This window comes from Chelonoidis abingdonii, chromosome 20, assembly GCF_003597395.2.
Source record: "Chelonoidis abingdonii isolate Lonesome George chromosome 20, CheloAbing_2.0, whole genome shotgun sequence".
Lineage (NCBI taxonomy): Eukaryota > Metazoa > Chordata > Testudines > Testudinidae > Chelonoidis > Chelonoidis abingdonii.
Window position 1 is genome coordinate 21,690,835 of NC_133788.1, and position 23,200 is coordinate 21,714,034.

At 45.5% G+C, this 23,200-nt stretch overlaps 1 protein-coding gene across 5 annotated transcripts in view; it reads right to left on the bottom strand.

Moving 5' to 3' along the window:
* Positions 1-23,200, bottom strand: part of SPECC1 (sperm antigen with calponin homology and coiled-coil domains 1) — a 168,664-nt gene that overhangs the window by 54,736 nt on the left and 90,728 nt on the right. For 2 of the 5 annotated variants that reach the window (XM_032784138.2, XM_032784148.2), the window contains 3 exons: positions 11,909-12,054; positions 11,002-11,102; positions 5,817-5,898 (listed from right to left, as the gene is read on the bottom strand). In XM_032784138.2, coding sequence (XP_032640029.1) covers positions 5,817-5,898; positions 11,002-11,102; positions 11,909-12,054 — 329 coding nt within the window. Of the gene's footprint in view, positions 1-5,816; positions 5,899-11,001; positions 11,103-11,908; positions 12,055-17,023; positions 19,524-22,929; positions 23,013-23,200 lie in introns of those variants that run through there. The other 3 variants (XM_032784163.2, XM_032784157.2, XM_032784169.2) reach the window with 3 other exon arrangements.

Here is a 23,200-nt window from a genome sequence, read left to right on the forward strand (position 1 = left end):
GTCTATGAATGCACATTGACTTGCCCATGTGATCCAATCCATCTTGCTGTGATTTCCACTCAGAACAAATGGGGTGTCCTTCCACAGGGAGAGAGATCAAAGAGACCATGGAAACGCCTCCATTTTGTCTTCAATCCTTCTTCTGACCTCTGATGGAACTTGCTACAAAATAAACTTGACCAACAGGACTGGAATGAGCATCCCAGCTGTGATGTTACTGCAGAGACTGATTTGAACCTGCAGTTTATTCCATCACGCTACAAGCTGAACCAAGAATTGGCCATTACTGTATGTAATTGATTTCATTTACCAATTTGTCTCTGATATATTTTTTCCTTTTTATGATACCCTTTAATTTCTAAAGCGGGGTAGGCAACCTATGGACATGTGCCAGGCGGCATGTGGCTGATTTTAAGTGGCACTCGCACTGCAGGGACTGGCCACCAGTCCGGGCTCTGCATTTTAAATGTAATTTTTAAATGAAGCTTCTAAACATTTTTTAAATCTTATTTACTTTTACATACAACAATAATTTATTATATATTAAGACTTATAGAAAGAGTTCTAAAAACGTTAAAATGTCTTATCTGGACACAAACCGTTAATCGGGTGAATAATGAAGACTGGACAGCACTTCTGAAAGGTTGCTGACCCTGTTCTAAAGGATGCGACAGCATGATTGTGGGTAAGAATTGATTAATATATGTTGACTTGGGTCTGGGGCTTGGTCTTTGGGATCTTGAGAACCATTTTCTTTTCGGGTTATTGGTTTTCAGAACCATTCGTCCATACCAAGTGGGACTTGGTGGTGATATTGGGAACTGGCGTGTCTAGGAATGCTTGTAAGCACTTAATGGTTAGCCAGTGGGTAAAACAAAGTCCTCTCTGTTAGCTGGTTTTCTGTGCTTAAAAGTGAGAAACCCCCGACTTGGCTGTAACTGCCTGCCAAGGCTTTGTCTTGAATTGATACTCTCAGAAAGTGTCCCGCCAGAGGCAGCATGGTTAAGTGGGTACACAATACCAGGCCTTATCAATTCTCGAAGGGCACATTCTCTTTTTCTGGCTGGGCAACTGATGGACTTCAATTGGTTGGTAAAGTGGGCTAATTTGACTTGAGGTGGATAATTATTTTATAACTTGTTCTGCATTCACACCTCGGTAGAGAGCCCACTAGGGGTCTCTAAATGATTTAAATGCTACCAGGAGAGCTTTCAGGGAATATTTTCTGTGCCTAGAACAATGACTGGCCAAACAGTCCCAAAAAGGCAAATGATGGGAGTGGACAGACAGCATATAGTGAAAGAAGGCTAGGATAATATGGTATACAGTGCTACTACAGAATCAGTTGATTAATGTCCAGTTTTTTTTTTTTTGGTGTGCTTTCCCATCATTCCCAGAGGCAGTTTCTGGTAATGTCAACATCACAGCATGAAACGCTTACCAACAGAATGTTAATTGGCTGATCAGTAACATCAAAGCACCACATTCCAGAAGAGTTGCATTCTGAGAAAAATCAAAACATAGCAACATCATCAGCCTGAAGTAGCCAGAGGCTGATTTGGGTATCTTGGGGCAAACTCTGAGGAACATTCCATCTTTCTTCTCAGCTACCCCTAACAAACATGCTAAATACCTGGTTGAGTTTGACATTCATCTTAACTCACCTAAATGATCCAAACCACTTTCTGGTCAATAACTGATTAAAGTTCTGAAGTGGATTCCAAGAGTTCCCACCCACCTCAGGGACCTTCGCCAGGAGATAAAACCAGGAGCTCACTTTGATCCCTGTACCTGTTAGAACTCCAGCATTTGATCTCCACAGAAATAAAACACATGCATTTCCCCTTCCGACTACATGGTGATGCTGACGCGCATGTCATGAGTAGAAACCCTGCCAACTACCCAGCCCAATCCAATAGAGGAAGATCTCTGGTACCTGCATGGGGGAAACAGCGGCTGCGGGGTTGTCCTATGAAATTCCACTCAGAGGGCTCCTGGGACCTTGTGAACCGTGATACTCTGGCCAGTGCTCCCTGCAAGAAGGGACCTGAAAGCCCAGAAGGACTCGATGGAGGGGTCCTGACTGTGCCTGCAAGCTCTGCTGTAACCTGCGTTCCTGTTGTCCAATAAACCTTCTGTTTTACTGGCTGGCTAAAAGTCACTCTGGGTTCCAGGAAGAGGGGCGCAGGGCCGGACTCCCCCACACTCCGTGACAACTGGCATAGCTTTAGCGTAACAGCAAAGCAAAAGAACTTTATTCCGGGATAGAGCGCCCACACAGGGAGTTAGTTGGTCATAGCTCTAGCAGCATAGCTTCTTCCACGATAGTTATGCTGGTTGATCTGTTTGCGTGGACAAGCCTTGTGCCTTGCTGGGAGAAGATAAACAGAAATAGGAATCAGAGGGAAGTGGGTGTTTGAAGTACAGCATCAAGAACACTGAGCTTTTGAAGAAGGGGCCAGCTCCAGCCACCTGCATTACCGCATGTTTATCTCCACCACTACTCTCTCTACCATGTCCCATTCTGCAGTTGAGGAGTCACTCAAGTGCTTGAGTGTTGCCCAGTCTCACCCTGAGAATTACCAACTCCTTTGTGATCTTTCAGTCTCAACTTAAAATGTTCCTTTCCTCTTTGGGTTCTACTTGACTCATTCTCGAGTGCTCTGTGATACAGTGGCTAGAGACTGCTGAGTTGCATTAGCAGAGGGCCAGGATCTGAGAATTAGCGGGCAATACAAACACTGATGTTTAAATAAGGTCACAGGAAAGAAAGGTACACTGAGAGTTAAAGCTGAGGCTCACCCTGTTGTGCCTAGGCATGGCAAAACCTCAGCTCGGCTCAGCTCAAAGCTTTTACTGGCACAACAAGCTATACAAGTGTTGCCAAAGCGTATAAAAGACAGGCCCCTCGGGTGTCCATCAGTGCTGGCTATGGTACAGTGTGCATCATCACCTCAGCTCATAGTGATTCCAGACACGACAGGACAAGTCAATGACAGTGCAACCTTGGCAAGAAACACATTGAAGTTGCTAAGAGACCCTTCTCATCCACATGGAGCTGAGGGTTTTTAGAAGCAGCATTTCAGCATGCACAGCTGTGCTTGGAATGCTCTGACCCATACTGAGCAAGCTCCCAGCAGATTACTCCTTGCATGACACTGCAGCCTGGAGGTGTTACCTCTGTTGTTTGAAGGCAACACATTACTCAAAGCTGCTGTTGCATCTTTGGTCAGGTTCCCATCATGAATTCCATATGTTCTTTCTCTCTGCCCCTCCAGCTCCTGCTGTAGTCTCATGACAGCTCAGCTCCGCTCAGTTCTCATTTGATGCCACTGGCTTGGAGATGGCTAAGAGAGTAAGTCATCTGTCCTCCAGGGTGCCAGCAGTCACCTTCCCCCAGTGCTTTCTGGCTTTGCAGGAGGGAAGCAATGGCTTTTGGGTGCTTTGGAAGTGGTCAGCTGTCAACTGCCCTACTCTTAAGAAATTTCAGCTCAAATGGACATTTTAAAGGAGCAACAACCAGTTTATAAAATATAGTGGCTAGCTATGGAAGGGGAATGCATTTATTTTCAAGGACTGGTGTTTAGTTTCAGTATAACTGGTTGAGGTGAAAGTGAACTTTTGTAATGATGAGCAGCAGGCAACATATAGAAATATACCTATCTCATAGAACTGGAAGAGACCTTGAAGGTTGTTGAATCCCACCCCCTGCCTTCACTAGCAGGTCCAAGTACTGATTTTGCCCCAGATCTCTAAATGGCCCCCTCAAGAATTGAACTCACAACCCTGGGTTTAGCAGGCCAAAGCTCAAACCATGGAGCTATCCCTCCCCCAGGCAAGATATTTTCTAGAAACTGAAACACAGTCAGTGTAACTTTACATAAAAATCTGTTCCTTCCATTCATATCGTATCTTCTGCCCTCTAGGCCTCTGCATGGCAGGAGAAACCAGCAGGAGGAAGGGAGCTCTGAAGTTAACTTGTGCTGCCATATTCCTTGTAACCTGGCTTGTTGCGCAGTATTTGTACATCTTTGAATTGTGAATGTGGAATCTTAACTGACTATTTGAAGAGTCTGACTATGAAGACAAGCTTTAGTTTCTCTCTGGGGGTATGCCTACACAGCAACTAGACACCTGTGGCTGGCCTGTGGCAGCCGACTCAGGCTTGCGGGGCCGTTTCATCACTGGGCAGCTAAGTTCCCCCTAAAGTGGGCGTCACAGCAGCCTATTAAGTACCATACAGGTGCTCAGGCCTGCGATGGGGAGAGATTCCTCTCCCCCAGCCCCAGACCCGACCCAGCCCTGCCACAGGCCCTGGCCTGGACCTGCCGTGGCTGTGAGAGAGGCTCCCCTCTCCCGGCCCTAACCCAGCAGCTGTAGGAGAGGCATCAATCCCGCAGCCCCAGCCCTGGAGCTGCTGCGGGGAGAGGTAGCTGGGGAGAGTTCTCTCCCCCCGTTGCAGCCTGCACTCCAAACCCCTCATCCCCGGCCTCACCCCAGAGCCTACACCCTCAGCTGGAGCTCTCTTCCCACCCCAGCCCTCTGCCCCAGCCTTGAGCCCCCTCCCACACTCTGATGCCTTGGCCTCATCCCCACCACATGAATTTTGTTGTGTGCACCACTGTGGAGGTGATGTGTCACACAGCACCTCCACATTGGTGCACATAACAAAATTAATTCTGACCTGAGCGGGAAAAATTTGATGGAACACTGTTGTGCAGATTTCTGGGCTCAGGCTAGAGCCAGAGCTGTCGGATCCTGTGATGAGGCAGGGCTTCAGAGCTCAGACTCCAAGTCCACACAGCAATGAAGCAGCCCTGCAGCCAGGAAAGGCGCAAAGGTTTTTGGCACCCTAGGCACAGGGCCGGCTCACCGGTCTGGCTCCAGTGGACCTGCTGCAGGCGTGCCTGCGGGAGGTCCACCGGAGCAGTCTGCCGCCCTCCCAAATCCTGGTGCCCTAGGTGACCGCCTAGGTCGCCTAAATGGAAGCGCCGGCCCTGCCTGCAGCCCAAGCCCCATGAGCCTGAGTCAACTGGCATGAGCCAGCCACAAGTGTCTAGTTCCTGTGTATACACACTCCTAGAGCTAACAATACTATTGCAGAAAGTCAGCTCTACCAGCTCTCCTCAAAGGACATGGTCATAATGGTCCCTTCTGACCTTAAAATTTATTAATTTCTGGCTATTGCTATCGATACTGCTGCATCTCCTCCAATCAGAAGTAGACAATCAAGATAAGGGGCTCTAATGGGGGAATCAAAAGAATATTAAGTGACGGGAGAACAAAAACAAGAGCATGGAACAACAACAATTGCATCTTCTGAGAACTGTGGAAATTGATTCTGTTTAAAGAACAATCACATATGGACTCTAAGTAGCCGCATCTGGATCTGAAACCATTTGATGTGTTTCATCTGAAACATCTTTTTAAACAAACCAACCAACCAACCTCCAAAGGGCATGCTCTGGACTTCTCCCAAAGCTGTACATGCTTCAGAAAATGCAATTATCTCCAGTTTCACTGGCTGGATTATGAAGGTGCCAGGGATGTTTTGGGGTGAAGAGGGCAGGTTTGTGTTGGCATGTCATATCATTTTTCCCCCAGGCTACAATCCACATGGGAGTGAAACAGCCAAGTGAACTAGATAAGATCTCTCAAATGTTCAGGCATTTTGAAAATCTTGTCTATTTCATTTTGTTGCACATATGAAGTGGAAGAATGGCCCAGCAGCATGGGGAAGGATAGAGAAGAGCTGTGCTAATGGAGGGGAAGAAAAAGGAGCCTCTTATATTCTTTGTGCTTTTACTGTGATTTACCTGCAAGGGGTAGGTCTGGAAGGTCTGCGTGTTTGTTGACTCCTTCGCTGAGCAGCTTTGCATTACTGTAAGCAGTATGCCTCTGTGAAACAAGCAAGCATAGACAAATTCATCAGGAAATGTTACTGTTAGATAAATGGCCAATCGGGGAGAGGAAGAGGTCTCATTCCCTCACGTAGAAGAATGAGAGGTATTCTGTTCTATTCAGCATCTTACACCATGCTCCTCACTGTAGTACCTGAGCACCTTTCAGCAGTGGATTAAGCAACATGACTAACATCTGTCATGAATTCTTTGTTCTCTCGCCCTCTGCCCCGGAGGAGAAACATGAACCGTGGAGTGTCTTGTTTTGCCCGGGTGTGTCTTATTTTTTATTTAATATAAATATACCTGTTGCTATGTGTTTATGTTAGAGAAGGCAAGGTCAAAGAAATGTGCCTTGCACTTGGAGTACAAAGTGGTACGGTCTGGGAAGGACCTTGGTTCCTGTGAGAGTTCATTCCACAATCTCAGACTGCCCTGGGAGAAAGTTCTGTCTCCTGGATGACGAGCAGTCTGGAGGATCCCTGCTTCTACCCCCTGAGATTGCTGGGTGGCCCTTCAATCATCTGGCCATAAGTAGAGGATCTGGGAAATTACTTTTCAGTTAGTGACAGATTTGGATCCCAACCACCTGCAGCTTCTGTGGGTGCGGCTACATAACACTCTGGAGCCCAAAGAAGCGAGCCAGGGTCAACAGATCCAGACCAGCAGGGCTCGCAATAGTGCTCTAGAAAGAGCTGCAGAGACAGTGGTTTGAAGTTGCAGCTTGGGCTCTAAAGCCTAGGGAGAGGGAGGGGTGCTTCAGAGCCCGAGCTACAACGTCAAACCACTGTCTCTGCAGCTCTTTCTAGAGCACTACTGTGAGCCCTGCTAGCCTGAATCTGCCGACCCTGGCTGGGAGCTTGCTCACACAGGCTCCAAAATGCTGTCGACAGACCCTTTTTTTCAAAGATTTTCCTTTTGGTAAGCAAGTGTCAGAAATAATTTGGTGCTGCAGACCCAAAGTGATAGCATCTGCTGCTCCCAGCCCCTCCTCCTTCAGCTCCAACTTGATTAACCAGACACAAAAGGGCTCCTTTTTCACTTGCAGGCCTGCTGCCAGCTTTCAGCACTGCCCATCAGCCTGGCATTGATAGAAGCTGCCAGGACATTTGTTTAATCCCACTCTTAATTTTCTTTCTGACTCTGCAAAGGAAACATATTCTCATGCTCACTAAGTACTTTTTCAGGGTTCAGCCAGGCTTCCAATCACAGCTTCAACGTCCAATGCTGACAGCCATCCAGAGCTTCCTCCTGCCCTCTTTGCTAGGAAGTTGGCCAGGGATTTAGACCCCAATTCCAGAAAGTGCCAAATCCCATTTTAGTCACTGGGAATTGAGGGTGCTCAGCATCTTTCAGCAATAAGCCTTTAGAACTGCCTGCTTTCAGGGCAGGTTTCTAGGGGAACTTAGGCATTTGCCATCCTGCATCTTAGCTGCCCTTCTCTCACTCTGCTGCTGTTCTCATTCATAATGAGAGGAAAACTTTAATAGACTTTAGACTCCAAAGGAATAGTCAAATCCTGAAGTCCTTACTCAGTCTTTTAACAGACGCTGCAGGTGCTCAGGATCTCTCAGCTCTGGCACGGACAGTTTAGTTCTGACCCTTTGCTCATAGATCAAAGACACTGTCATGCTCTGAAAACTTCACTCTTCTCCTGGAAGTAGCCAAGATACGTATTGAGATTCAGGGAATTAAAGGGTTGTTGCAGTTCAGAGTCCAGTGAAACTGAGAAACAAAAGACATCTAAAAGACAGCTCAATAAAAGGAGGGCTCTAACTCACCATAGGACCTAACTATAGTATCTATCTGATACACATCTCTCCAGTATGTGTAAATAAGTCAGATTCCTCAGTGAAATCATCAGGAGTTCTCAGAGCTTCTCTATGAGTTTAGAGTCTCACATCTTGCTGCTCTTTCTTCTTAGCCCACACAGATACAAAATACAAGTTCAATAACATCTGTAATTATGCAAAGGTTATCAAACCTCATGCTTTCTGGTGCCAGAAAATCACTACAGGGGTCAAGAAGAAATTCCCATTTTTCTTCCACATGCACAACATTATATAATTGGCCAGGTACATAATGGGGAGGGGGTTTCACCTTTCTCCGAAGCATCAGGGATAGGTCTCCTGATAGAGGTTGGATATTGAAACAGATGGACCTATTTGATAAGGCAGAGGTTACATTCCTGAGTTTCCAGATACATGAATTTCAAGCTAAGACCAACAGAAAGAGAGAGACAGAGACCAACGGATAGACAGAGAGAGGGAGGGGGATAGGGATTACTTGTATAATTTAGCCCCTTTTTTTTTATTGGGTCATGATTTCCAGTAAACATATCCCTGCTGGGTCAACCTAAAAGACCATCTCATTTTCTTTCTGTTTTTTTATATAATCACCAGCAGCGCCAGATGACAGAAAATAAGCTCCAATATCCTGAGAAATGACTGCAGGCAGAAAGGAGGGAAAAGGATCTTTGTCACACAGAAACCGTCTTTTATAACAATTAGTCAAAGCACTCCAGTTTGTGAGACATAGGCCTTGATTTCTTTGTGGCTGTGTTTGCAGGAGATTTGCCAGTATTCAAGCCTGGTGCCTGAGCTAATTTAACCTTGCATAGTCTGTGTAGACAACACACACCAAAGTCATGGTCCTTTAGGGTATGGAAAATAATCTACTCTGTATGGGAAGGCAAGAGATTAGTGTGACGTTATTGACATAAACTGTGACCATATAGATCATTGCTGCAACCACTGTTAGATATTTGCAGCAATTATTGTACAAAGATTGTCGTGTGAGGTGTCTATAAAGAGGTTATGATTTGCTGGTTATGATGATGCTATCTGTATGTGTGTACCATTTTTGTAGTTGAAGTTATGAATATTGGCTCTGTACTTGTATCTCAATGTGTTTTGATTCTACATAGCCTCAGTGAAGCATTTGGGCAGCATCTTGAGAAGGAACTCTTCTCAGGAAGTGCCCAGTCAAGAAACACTTAACTGACAATGAACTTTGGCAGATACCAATCCACATCTAAGCTTTCCTGGGAATGTTCAAACTAACATGTAAACAATGGCATTGGCCTGTAAAGAACTGAGTCATGAATGCACATGTGACTTGCCCATGTGACTCCAAACTCCATCTTGCTGTGATTTTCCACAGTCAGAACAAAGGGGTGTCCTTCCACAGGGAGAGAAGATAAAAGACCATGGAAACGCCTCCATTTTGTCTTCAATCCTGCTTCTGACCTCTGGAGGAACCTTGCTACAAAATGAAACTTTGAACAAAGGACTGAATGAGCCATCCCAGCTGTGGATGTACTGCAGAGACTTGATTTGAACCTGCAGTTTATTCCATCACCGCTACAAGCCTGAACCAAGAACTTGGCCATTACTGTATGTAATTGATTTCATTTAACCAATTTTAGCTCTCATATATATTTCTTTCCTTTTATGAATAACCTTTAGATTCTAAAGCAGGGGTAGGCAACCTATGGCACATGTGCCAAAGGCGGCATGTGAGCTGATTTTAAGTGGCACTCGCACTGCCCAGGTGCTGGCCACCAGTCCGGGGCCTCTGCATTTTAAATGTAATTTTAAATGAAGCTTCTTAAACATTTTTTAAATCTTATTTACTTTACATACAACAATAATTTAATTATATATTATAGACTTATAGAAAGAGATCTTCTAAAAACGTTAAAATGTATTACTGGCACACAAACCCTTAAATTAGGGTGAATAGATGAAGACTTGGCACAGCACTTCTGAAAGGTTGCTGACCCCTGTTCTAAAGGATTGGCGACAGCATGATTTGTGGGTAAGATCTGATTATATATTGACTTGGGTCTGGGGCTTGGTCCTTTGGGATCTTGAGAACCATTTTTCTTTTACTGGGGTATTGGTTTTCAGAACCATTCGTCCCCATAACAAGTGGGACTGGTGGTGATATTGGGAAACTGGAGTGTCTAAGGGAATTGCTTGTAAGACTTATGGTTAGCCAGTGGGGTAAAACCAAAGTCCTCTCTGTCTAGCTGGTTTGCTGTGCCTTAAAAGTGGAGAAACCCCAGCCTTGGGCTGTAACTGCCCTGCTCTAAGCAATTTGTCTTGAATTGATACTCTCAGAAGTGTCCCGCCAGAGGCAGCATGGTTACAAGTGGGTACACAATACCAGGCCTTATCCAATTCTCAAGGGCACATTCTATCTTTTCTTGGGCTGGGCAAAGCTGATGGACTTCAATTGGTTGGTAAAAGTGGGGCTAATTGACTTGAGGTGGATAATTATTTTATACTTGTTCTGCATTCACACCTCGGTAGAGAGCCCACTAGGGGTCTCTAAATGATTTACATGCTCCCAGGAGAGCTTTCAGGAATATTTCTGTGCCTAGAACAATGACTGGCCAAACAGGTCCAAAAAGGCAAATGATGCGAGTGGACAGACAGCATATAGTGAAAGAGGCTAGTGATAATATGGTATACATGCTACTACCAAAATCAGTGAAATGCCACTGTGTCTGCTTTCCCATCATTCCCAGAGGCAGTATTTCTGGTAATGTCACATCACAGCACTGAAAGTTACCAACAGAATGTTAATTGGCTGATGCAGTAACATCAGAAGCACCACATTCCAGAAGAGTTGCATTCTGGGAGAAAAATCAAAACATAGCAACCATCATCAAGCCCTGAATAGCCACAGGCTGATTTGGTATCTTGGGGCATACTTCCTGAGGAACATTTACCATCTTTCTTCTCACTACCCTTCCCTAACACACATGCTAAATACCTGGTTGAGTTTGACATTCATCTTAACTCACTCTAAATGATCAAAACCTACTTTCCTGGTCAATACTGATTAAAGTTCTGAAGTGGATTCCAAAGAGTTCACACCCACCTCAGGGGACCTTCCGCCAGGAGATAAAACAGGAGCTCACTTTGATCCCTGTACCCTGTTAGAACTCCAGCATTTGATCCTCCACAGAAAATAAAACACATGCATTTCCCCTTTCCCTGACTACATGGTGATGTGCTGACGCCATGTCATGGAGTAGGAAACCCTGCAACTACCCAGCCGAATCCTAAATAGAGGAAAGATCTTCTGGTACCTGCATGGGGGAAACAGCGGCTGCGGGGGCTGTCCTCACTGGAATTCCACTCAGAGGGCTCCTGGGGACCTTGTGAACCGTGATACTCTGCCCAGTGCTCCCTGCAAGAAGGGAAGGAAACATTTATATTTCAGACCAGTCTGAAAGAAGAGGTCATGATGTTCTTTTCCCCCTCCTCTCCCACCACTCATGTCTGAACAAGGACGTGATGGCATTCAGTCCATTTCTATGTACTTTAGCATCAGCTGGAGAAAACCTTAGAAGAGGTGATTGGGGGGAGGGGAGCATGATAGAGGTCTACAGAATCATGAATGGTGTGGAAAGAATGAATAGGGAAGTGTTATTTAACGCTTCACATAACACGAGAACCAAGTCACGCAATTAAATTAATAGACAACTGGTTAAAACAAATGTAAGAAAGTACTACTTCAGACAACACACAGTCAACCGGGGCATGTTGTGAAGGCCAAAGGTGTAACTGGGTTCAAAAAAGAATTAGATAAATTCATGGATGATGGTCCATCAATGGCTATTAGACAAGATGGTGAAGGATGCTACCACACGTGCCAGGTGTCCTTAAAACTCCAACTGCCAAAAACTGGGACTGGACAACAGGGGATGAATCAACTCAAAATGATCCTCTTCTGTTCATTCCCTCTGAAGCAGCTGGCACGGGTCACTGTCGGAAGACAGGATACTGAGCTAGATGGACCATTGGTCTGACCCAGTCTGGCCGTTCTTATGTTCTGTAGCACTGCTAAAACCAATATCCATTGGGATGCAAGATGGAGGCAGCAGATGTCAGAAGAATTAGCTGTTTGCCAGCTGAAGCTTAACTATTTGAAATTTTAATGAAAAAAAGAACAACCCAAAACCTATCCTATCCCAGAGTAAAGGGCTGGAGTACCTGAGCATCCCAAGTCAAATGACTTGATGAGTGATTTGACAGTAGCTGCAGACTCTGAGGGAGTGGGTGATGCCCTGCTGACACAGACTCCTTGCCAGCGGTTGGTGGTATCTGCTTCTACAGAATTCACCTCCTCAGTTGTCAGCCTGAAAAGTAGAAACCAGAACAAAGTCAGAGGCAACAGGAAGCACAAGAAAATATACACTCTACAGAAAGGAACTTCCTAAGGCACAAGTACCTTCTCCTGTAAGGCCTCCATCATGTACTTCCCCATTATAATAATGCTTAGGTTCTTTTCTTCTTCAAAGCACCCAGCGATAAGCCTCACAACCCCCCTGGGAGGTCAAGAAATATCATCCCCATTCACAGGAAAGGAATCCAAGGTACAGAGAAGTTAAGTGACTTGCCCTGGGTCCTAGTGAGTCGGTGACAAAGCTGGAATTTCCTGACATTCAGTCCTGTGTTGAAAGTTCTATACTCATGACTACCTTTCTCAAGTCCTCATATTCTCATCTACAGATGCTAATTTTGGATCCTTCTCATATGGAAAGAATATCAGGCTGTTGTGGCCTACCAACTGCCTAGCAACCTCCATGTCTGGTGGGCTTCAGAGGCCTTAAAGGCCCAGGACTGAACCCCCGCCCCCCATTCTGAAAAACCTCCAATAAATACGTCCTCTTCTGTCTTGTACACCCCCTGATCCTAACGTTCATCCAAATATACCATCTCCCGAAATGCTGCCAATTAACTAGTCCTCTTTCACGCTAGCAACATAATGGAGTGGCTGATATGGAACTTGCTTAATAAAGAATTACGGGAGGGTAATATAATTAATGGCAATCAACATGCATTTATGGGAAACAGATTTTTTTTATGAGATTATAAGTTTGGCTCATAAAGGTAATAGTGTTGATGTAATAATACACACGCTTCTGTAAGGCGTGTGACTTGGTATCACACAATATTCTAATTAAGGAACCTGAATGATACAAAATCATCATTAAATACGTCTCCAAAACGTAACTGTAAATTGGGAATCATCTTCAAGCAGGTGTGTTTCTATCCTATTTCACACTTTTATGAATGACCTCACAGAAAACAAAGTCATCACTGACAAAGCTTGCAGATGACACAAAGACAGAGGGAATGGGCAGTAATGAAGAGGACAGGTCAGAGATGGAGAGCAATGGTAAGCTGGTACTTACAGGATAGGGGATTCTATCCTAGGAAGCACTGACTCTGAAAAAGACTTGGCGATAAGGGTCGATGATCAGCTGAACATGAGCTACCAGTGCAATGCTGTGGCTAAAAGGGCAAATGTGATCCATGCAAATCTAAACAAGGGAGTATTAAGCAGGAGTGAAGAGGTTATTTTACCTCTGTGTTTGGCACTGGTGTGACAGCTACTGGAAAACTGTTCCATTCTCGTGTCCACAATTCAAAAGGATGTTGATAAAATTGGAGAGGGTTCAGAGAAGAGTGAAGAGAATGATTAAAGTGCCTTATAGTGAGACACTCAAGGAACTCAATCTACTTAGCTTATTAAAGAGAAGGTTACAGGTTGATTTGTTCATCAACATGGGGAACAGAAATTTGATAACAGAAGGCTCTTCAGTCTAGCAGAAAAGGGTATAATAAGATCCAATGGTTGGAAGTTAGTTAAAGCTAGACAGACTAGAAATGCACAATTTTTCCTTTTTTTTTTTTTTCTTTAAACAGTGGAGGTAACTGACTATTGGAACAACCCATCAATGACTGTGGTAGAGTCTCAATCACTGGACATTTTAAACCAAGACTGGATGTTTTTTAAAAGATATGCTCTAGTTCAACCACAGCTATTGGACTTGAAACAGAAATTAATCCAAGGAAGTCCTATGGTTTGTGTTATGCAGAAGCCAAACTAGATGATCAAAATAGCCTCTTCTGGTTTTATAATCTATTCATCTAACTGGGGGTTGCCCAGGAGCTGACTATACATTCTTGGCAGCCCCACCCCCCAGGCCAGCTTTGACCTCAGACAACTAATTTATGCTTCAGCAAAACTGGCTGAGCTGGCTGAGGCTAGTTATTTACAGAGTCTATTACATTGTTTTCATGATTTACCAGCTATTGAAGCTAAGTGGACTGATCTGCAGGTCCCAGGGCACCACTGCTTCCCCCATGAAGAAGTGGGCTGGGAATAGAGAGGTATGCAAACAAGAGCTATGAATTCAGCACAAGAATGGAGCCAGAACTCCCTGGAGAAAGTGCCTACAGGGCTGCACAGTTCCTGCTGGGCTAAAATAGGGGTCAATCTTTTTATTTTATTTTCCTTTTTGAATAGTTGTTTCTACAAAATGAAAGGAGCTTGGGGGGGGGTGTCAATGAATGACAGCAAAAATAGTGATTCATACTTCTATTTCTGGCCATGCTCAAGGAGGTGCTGTCTGAAAGCGGACACTGGCTACTTCTTTGCTAATTCATTCAGGCTCCTTGTGAGCCAGGATGAGCCTGCGGAGGCAGATGGCTTGAGAAAAGCCATTTCATTCCATTCTCCAGCTAATCCAAGAAGGAGGAAAGGAAAAGCTGGATGAGATTCACTGAGCTCTGAGGGATCCAGTGTTTTGATGATTAGCCCTAAATCCTCTCCCACCCCCAGACCCCTCTCGGCTTCATTAAACACAAACAACAAGTCAACAGGCAGCAGCATCTGGACTTCATTTGTAAGAAAACACAAAGGCTAAAAGGAGTCTTGCAGCTAATGAAACATGGGGGAAAGCATGGACTTCCGCCGCAGGATGCCCAGTAGGAATGGGTCAACCAATCATTTCAATGCGTTTCTCTGCCAGGAAGTAATAAACAAGCTCATTGTCTGCATGATCTCCAAGGTAGAAAGAGAATGTGAGGTTTGCGGCTTAATGTTAGAGTTAGGAAAGCCAGTATGCACACACAGCTCTGGGCAAGTTAATAAAGCTGGAGGGTAAAGCCAAGCCAAGGGTATGGCTCAGTGAGCCAAAGCCCCATCTGAGCTATGGGGGCTCGCTGAAGATTCTACCCAGGGGAAAAAGTAAACATATGAAGTGATGAACACATGTTAAGGGGTGGGGGCCATCAATAGGAGCCCCCTATTGGCTTGCCTGAGCCTTATCGCACGGATCAGGATGAAAGTCAGAGCAGGGCTAAAGTCCTCATCCTCCACGTTGAGCTAGTGAATCTTCTAGTTGCATAAACATTTCCAGAATGAGATTAAATATGAAATACATTATCCCATGGCTCATATCCCAGGCAGTCTGCTGAGACATCACACCTCAATACACTATCTTTTCAACTGGATAGATATCTAAGCTACCACCTGGCCTGATTTTGCTTGAACACTTTGTGATTTCTGCCTCTAAATGTGCCCTGAAATAAGTTTCTGGGACAACTAAATCTCACCATGCCGCTATGGTGAGGTCTCCCCAGCTGGAAATCTCACCATGGTGCTTGGGACCGACTTTCTCTAACTCACATCACACAGGCCATCCTGGTTTGACTTGCTCACTGCTTTTCAGTTTTGAAAACAAAATTAATAAAATGGGAGTTGGGGAGGAAAGAAAGAGAGGGGCTCCTATAATCTCTTATTCAGTAGGGAAAGGTCAATTCCTCCTTCTGCTTGGCTCATGATGTCGGCCTCAATCACTCGTTACATTTTCAAAAAAGCAGCTTTGTGCTTTCTCCCACACTCCCCTCCTTTTTGGAAAGAGCTCTGTATAAACACCCACAAAGACATTTCATTGCCCTTCTTCAGAACCCTCTTCAAAAACCCCCTTTCCAGGGATGTCTACAATGATTAGGCTGTTGGTGTGCAGAAACCATTGCCTATCATGCTGACCAATACTGTCTCATTCTTTCCTTGTACCCACCCCCCCATCTGCCTGTATCCATCTTGTCTTACACTTCGACTGTAGCATCTTTGGGGCAGGGATTGTCTTTTTGTTCAGTGTCTCTGCAGGGCCGAGCATAATGGGGTCCTGATCCATGTTGGGGCTGCTCAGTGATACAGTAATATAAATAACAACACTCCAAACCCCTGTTGACAAACAGAAATCACAGACTTTGCCTCCTTAAGCTTAAGGGCTTGAAGAAGTGCAACTCACAAGAGCAAACAAATTCAGAAAGATGGCATAAGAACATGACCCAGCATGAGTAATGCCAAGCCATAGCTCCTCCCAGTGCACAAAATGCATTTACAAAAGACTTGTTGGATAGTCCGAGCCATATTAACTAAGCCGTTGCACAGAGAGGAGGGAATGTGAACAAAATGCAACCTACCGCTATTGCTTTGCTTGAAAACCTGGGATGAAATGTTATACAGTTACCACCACTGGAGTGCGGCAGCTTCAGAAGGAAGCCAGAACTATTCAGCTGTGAAGGAGTTAGAACGTGAGTGGTTTTACATCACTTCACTTGATTCCCCAGGAGGGTGAGATACTTGAAGCATTAGAGGAAAGCTCACTGGCAGCCAGGGCCGGACCTAGCTTCTTTGCAGCCCAAAGCGGCAAAGAGGAAGGGGAAAAAAAAAAGCCACGATTGGCGGCACTTCAGTGGCTGGTCTTCTGCGCCGCTTCATTCTTCGGTGGCAATTTGGAAGCCCGAGAGAGACTGAGGGGTCCGCCACCGAATTGCCACTGAAGACCTCGACGTGCTGTCCTCTTCCATGGGCCACCCCAAGCACCAGCTTGCTGCGCTGGTGCCTGGAGCTGCCCAGGCTGGCAACAGCTGGTCACCATGTTTGTTCTTCAGGTCTGGATTACATGAACAATAGCGAGTCAGAAAGGTGCCAACCTTGCTGTGACTAGCGTGTCGACTGTGGGATCAGGCAGGCTAGATATGTTTAGGGAAAGCAGCAGCAATAACGTAGGACTGTGTTGTTCGTACATTTCTGAACTTCAAGGTTCCTTCTTTCTAAAGCAGACTGAGCAGCTCTGTTGGGGGTAACTATTCTGCTGCCTGAGAGATCTCAGGGTTTCCTTTGCTGCAGTTCCTGGCATTGTGGTTACAAAGTGATTTGTGACTCTTCCTCAGTTGCAAGGGAGACAAAGAAGCACACACAGCTGCTGATACGCAGAACTGAAAAGACGCCAGGAGCAGGCAGCAGACACTTCTGGACAATTACACATTTATTTTGCACTTCCATGTATTTTTTTAAACATATAAAAAAACATTGACCAATTGCCAGCACAGATAATAAAGAGAGGCAACACAAGTGCGCGTACGCTTATGTAACATGGCACAGTGGCATGGGCCATGCCACAATCACGAGAACTCTTAGCATTCATAGAATTTGCTGCCCAGAGGCCATGGCCCTGCTAGGTCTTCTCAACCAAGGAAGGAGTGGAGACCATAGAGCCAAAATGTGAACCTCTAGTCCCACAAGTGAGTGATCTCTGATTGTCTTCTCAGTTTCTCCCTGGTATCCAGGAAAGCTTTCCCAGTGTCTTCAGCTGTCAGGAAAGATGCAAGCAAATTCTCCTGACCATATCCTTCATCTGAGTTTAAGAGAATGGGAATGACTTTCCTTTAGGGGAACATCCATTGCTTTTCCTTCTGATCCCTCTGCTTGCAGTACAGGACAAGCAGCTAATTTTTATCCCATGGATGTGGCTGCACCTGATCTGGCAGAATAGAAATCTACAGGAGGATATGCTGCAGCCAGCTTCTTTCAAACGTCTATGACACGGGTCAGTTGCTGCCACCTGGTGGTGAGGCCATTGTCAATGCTGCATCAAAAACCTCAAACACCCAGGCAGTTTATACTGAATAGGCAGCAATCTAATCTTCATATGTAATCTACACTTGGCTCTCACACCCACATGCAAAACCCAGAATCATTAGAAAATATATATGCATATAAAGTTATATATAGTACATAATGTATGTGCACAACATGATACGTCTTAGGGCATGCCTTCACTGGCAATGTTAAAGCACTGCCATGGCATAGTGCTGGGAGAGAGCTCTCAGCACGCTAAAAAACCCACCTCCACGAAGGCAATAGCGTCCAGCACTGGTGCACTGTCTACACTGGCACTTTACAGCTCTGAAACTTGCTGTGTTCACTGGGGTATTTTTTCACACCCCTGAGCGAGAAAGTTGCAGCACTGTAAAGTGCCAGTGTAGACAAGCCTTTACACACCCACACATAAAATTATAAAAACATTGTATCACCCACGGGCAAACACTTTTCACAAAGTAATCAGGGCTGGTGTTTCCATTTAAGCCGCCTAGGCAATTGCCTCGGGCGCCAGGATTATTGGGGGGCAGCATTTTGCTGGGGGGGGGTTCGGCAGGCGGCTCTGGTGGACCTGCCACAATTGTGCCTGCGGAGGGTCCCCTGGTCCTGCAGCTCCAGTGGAGCTGCCGCAGGCATTCCTGCATATGGTCCGCTGCTCCTGCGGCTCCGGTGGACCTCCTGCAGGCATGGCTGCGGCAGCTCCACTGGAGCCACGGACCAGTGGACCCTCTCCGCAGGCCAGCGCGCAGGGCGGTGAAATGGCCGTGCGCCTAGGGAGCTAAAAACACTAGCGCTGGTCCTGAAAGTAATCACTCCATATCTGATCTCTAAGTTCTCATCCTTAAAGGAAACCTGAACAATACCTTCAAAAGGTGAGCCTGGGAACTTAAATTCATATCTTTTCCAGACACTAATAACCATGGACTGAATAAAGACAATGGATGTATGGCTTAGTACAACCCACCTATCCTCCTTTTCTGTTCTTTGACAGCAGAGGTGTTAACTGGCCACTTCACTTTGAATGGTTCCTTAAAACATGTGTTAACAATCCACCCTAAACAATCTGTTCCACCTCCTGTTTAACTGCACCACTCTGAGGTCAGGTCTACACTCAAAAGTTATGTCAATCCAGCTATGGTCACTCGGGTGTGAAAAATCCACCCCCCTGAGTGAGATAGGTAAGGTGACCTATCCACTAGTGTAGACAACCTAGCTACTGCCTTTCCAGGAAGTGGATTACCTACACTGACAGGAGAACCCCTCCTGCCATTGTAGCATTTCAGGTGTAGACAAGCTCCAAGTCCCTTTCCCAGATCTAAAGAAAAGCTGTGGGTAGCTCGAAAGCTTGCCTCTCCCATCAACAGAAGTTGGTCTAAGAAAAGCTATTACCTCACCCACCCTGTCTCTCTACACCCACACACAACTCTTTTTTACAAAACTTTTAAATGTATGATTGCAAAAGCAGCCATCCCCTACTACAGTCAATGGATAGGTTCAGTCCCCAAATCCCTGTGATCAATCCCAAGGGTTTTGGTTTCTTTTCAATTGGTTTAAATGGATTCAAAACTGTTTCCACCTCAAAGATGCTTCAAAAGAGAGCAGCCTGTTGAAACCAAAGGACCGGGCTCCTTTGGGTCAAACTATTGCTCCTGGGGAAAGGTGTATCTGAACTGCATTCACACGCCGTAGTGCTCTGTACTTTTTGAGGGCAGTAAAAATCTAGCTCTTCAGATTGAGGTGCTTTTTCCAATTGAAACTTCCCTTTTCAGGCTGAAGGCATTGTCTGAGGTGTCCTTCTCATGGCAAGATCAGGCCTGGCTTTGCATCCCTCCAGGACTGTGCTAGCTGGCAGAGACTGGGGACCTGTGGAGACAGAGACAAACATGGGGGAAGAGATATATAAAACAATACAACAGTTCAAAAGTGCAGTTGTCCGTGTTTTACCCAAACCAGCCCATTGCCACTAAATAAAGGAGCAGCCAGAATACTGATTATGCTTTTGGGACCAAACTTACATCTACCTCCTTAGTAGAGACTGAGTTGCCATCTGGCATTCAAGAGGCTGTCCCTCCACCAGGTATACTCTATGGCATTTCCCCTCATGCAGTCTCCTTCAATGCACAGATGCTGGCATAGACAGGAAAATAAAATGCAGTGACCAGATTCCCCAGGAAAGATCTCCTTTGGGGCGGGACAGGATAAATGGTGCAGAAAACTGAGGAGGAGGTAATGTCTGCTATGCACTGACACACATACACCCACTGCTCACTTGGGATACTACTGACCTGGGGCATTGATAAGAGCATCAAGCAAAGAAAAGTTAGGGCTTGTCTACACTGGCAAGTTTCTGCACAGTAAAGCAGCTTTTTGTGCTCAAACTGCAGCCGTGGACACACTGCCAAGCCACTTTGTGCGCAGAAACTTCTCAGTTGCAGCGCTTTTTAAAAAAACCACCTTGACAAGAGTCAAATGGGTATTTGTGCAGAGGCTCTAGTGCTCTACTGCCAGTGTAGACACTTGATTGCTTTCTGCACTGTAATTGGCCTCCAGAGCAGTCCCATAATGCCTCTAGTGACTGCTCTGCTCATTATTTTGAACTCGGCTGCCCTGGAGACATGCGCCCCTCTGCTTTCAAAGCACCGTTTCTGACAGCCCTTGCGTGCTGTGCTGATCTGCTCTGGGACACAAAGCAAACCATTAACATGGAATGCTCTTGCTGTTGAACACAGGGGCACGTGTCTGTGTATGTGAGAGAGAGAGAGAGAGACTGCTGTGCAGAGAGCCCAGGGAGAGAGGCGGCGGCTGATGTTGGGGTTTCCCCCTCCCCCAGGACTGGTTGCTTCCTGCCACTGTCTGAACTTACAAGACAGCATGCTGACACACTGTCCCCAAAAACACACCGTCTCTCTCCCCTCCTCCACACACACCCTCCCTGTCATACACTCTTCCTTCCCCCCACTTCAGTTGAAAAGCAGCTGGCAATGTAGTAGGACGCCCGTGGAACAATGGGATTGGGAAATGCATCATGTGAAACTATGCCGGCCCCTTGAGACATCGCAAACTCTTCCCAAAGCACCTTATGGCCAGTTGCACAGTGGGATAGCTACCACAATGCACTGCTGTCTTTGCCATGGCAAGAGCTGCTAATGTGGATGCACTCCAGCGTCACAAGGAACACAGTGTGGACACACAACAGCATTTTAATAAAAGTGATATAACTTGTGGCGCAGAAACCTGCCAGTGTAGACATACCCTTAGAAGAGAGACAGTGAATCAACTGATTTAATTTCTACTTATATCCCCTGGGATGCATACCCATTAGGGAGAAGGGTCAGTTTGGCTCACAGCTCTTGCTTTGTACTGATCAGTGCTCTAGCTGTGAAAATCTGGAAATGAGTGGGAAGTCACAAAAAGTTCTTGAATCTGCTTAATCTTGGAGTCATATAAAGATAAACAGAGCACAGCGACATGATTAGCTAATGATACTGCAAAAAAATACATCCCTTGGCTGAAGGAATTAAACATTTAAAGCCAGGGAACATATTTTAAAGAGTGTGTATGTGAGAATTTCCCCAGCTTTCCCCTTTACTAATCAATTTGCACTGTTGTGTTAAGTTGTGTACAGGAACTTGCCCAGGCACTGCAGTGTCTCTGTTCCAGTCAGGGCTTCTGTTTCTGGGCAGGTCTACACTTAAAACACTGCAGCTGCACCACTTTAGCGCTTCAGCGAATATGCTACTACGTGGACAGGAGAGCTTCTCCAGCCGGTGCAGATAATCCACCTCCTTGAGATGCGGTAGCTATGTTGATGGGAGAAGCCCTCCCATTGACATAACCCCCAATGGAGACACTGGTTCTCCACTTGCAAGGTACTCCCTTCTCTTCATGTGTCATTATATAATGCCTGCATGTAACTTTCACTCCATGGACCTGAAGAAGTGAAGTTTTTTACCCATGAAAGCTTATACCCAAATAAATCTGTTAGTCTTTAAGGTGCCACCAGACTCCTTGTTGATTTTGCAGATGCAGACTAACACAGCTACCCCCTGATACTTGAACTAGTGGAGATAGTGCTACGCTGGCATAGCTGCGTTGCTCAGGGGTGTGGATTTTTCACACTCCCTAAGCGACGCAGTTATACTAATGTCAGTTTATAGAGTGGATCTGGCCTCAGGTTTCTTACACCAAAAAGACTGGGATATAATCTTATTTTGGCCCCCAAACCCTTGGAGAGCAGCTGAGTTAACAGCTCAACCCGGCCCCATCTAAAATTCCCCCTTCTCTCATTTTAAGTGAGAGCAGAGTGATCTGAGCAAACCTCTGTAAGATAGAACAGCTGCAAAACACAGGCACAAAGGAGCAGCACATCAGCACATACACACTGACATCAGCTTTAATACACAGATTACAAGCTTAATTCCAGGAGATTGTGCATTTAACACTGCCATGCTGTGGCACTTGAGACATGGCTACAGTAGGAAGGGTAGAAACAAATTAGTGGGAGAGATCAGGATCCTCATTTTCACCTTCCTTTCAGTCACTTGGTTAGATCTCTTTTGTTCTAGAAAGCGGCTCTTTTAATTGTGGGAATAACTGTTTGGTCTTCAGCACAGCCCTCTTGGACCAAAGGTTTCTCTCATGGGATTGGTTTGAGGCATACGGTATTATCCTCCCATTATGCACACAGCAGGACATGTGGGCTGGCAGGGTAACTTCACTAACATGAAGAGGAGAATGATGTCTCACCCCTGCACTGCTGCTAGTCATGACATTAACAGACCAGGCCTGGAATGTCAGTGTGTATGGAGGTCAATCGGGCCACATCAAACTAAGGTACTTCCTACAGCCACTTGCTTCCTTTGTGAGTGTTATAGATTCAATCTAGCAGGTCTTTTCCACTGCTGACATTCCTGATTATAAAGCAGCTAACAGAAGTTAGACCTTCACTAACTGACGTTCTGAGTGGATGAGAAAGAGTTGTACAACAGTGTATTGTAAAACTTGTGGTTTTTATGCCTAAAAAAGACTATTAATCTGTATGTAGATGTCAGAAAAGGCTCCAATCCAAACCTATGACTTGTATGTTTCAGTTTGTATTTTCTTAGGACAAGTACTAAGATTTATTTCAGGCCAGGGTATTAAGTGAACTTCTCCTTTCCACACACCATTTCTTTGCCTTAGTATTGTCCAGCCCCTCCCCATCCCAACATTCTTAATCACAGAATTAGACAGTTACTCTGTGTTAAAGATGCCCTTGAGAGGCTCTTACCTTCATTCAGATGGACTCTGATGACCCCATCAGGGCATTTTCTGCAAGTTCTTTGGCTGTTCCTGAACCAAAAATGACTTTGTCTGATTAGAAAAACGTAAAGGTGAAACCAAACTTAGCTGGAGTCAGGAACTCAGGCAGCCACAGGCAAATACTAAAATGACCAGGATCTCTTAGGAGGTAAATTGGCTTCAGTTTGGTTTATGATGTGGGTTCCAACGAGCCCCCAGAGGCGGCTGAGCTATTGTCAAAAAACCTTTGAGCAGCAAAC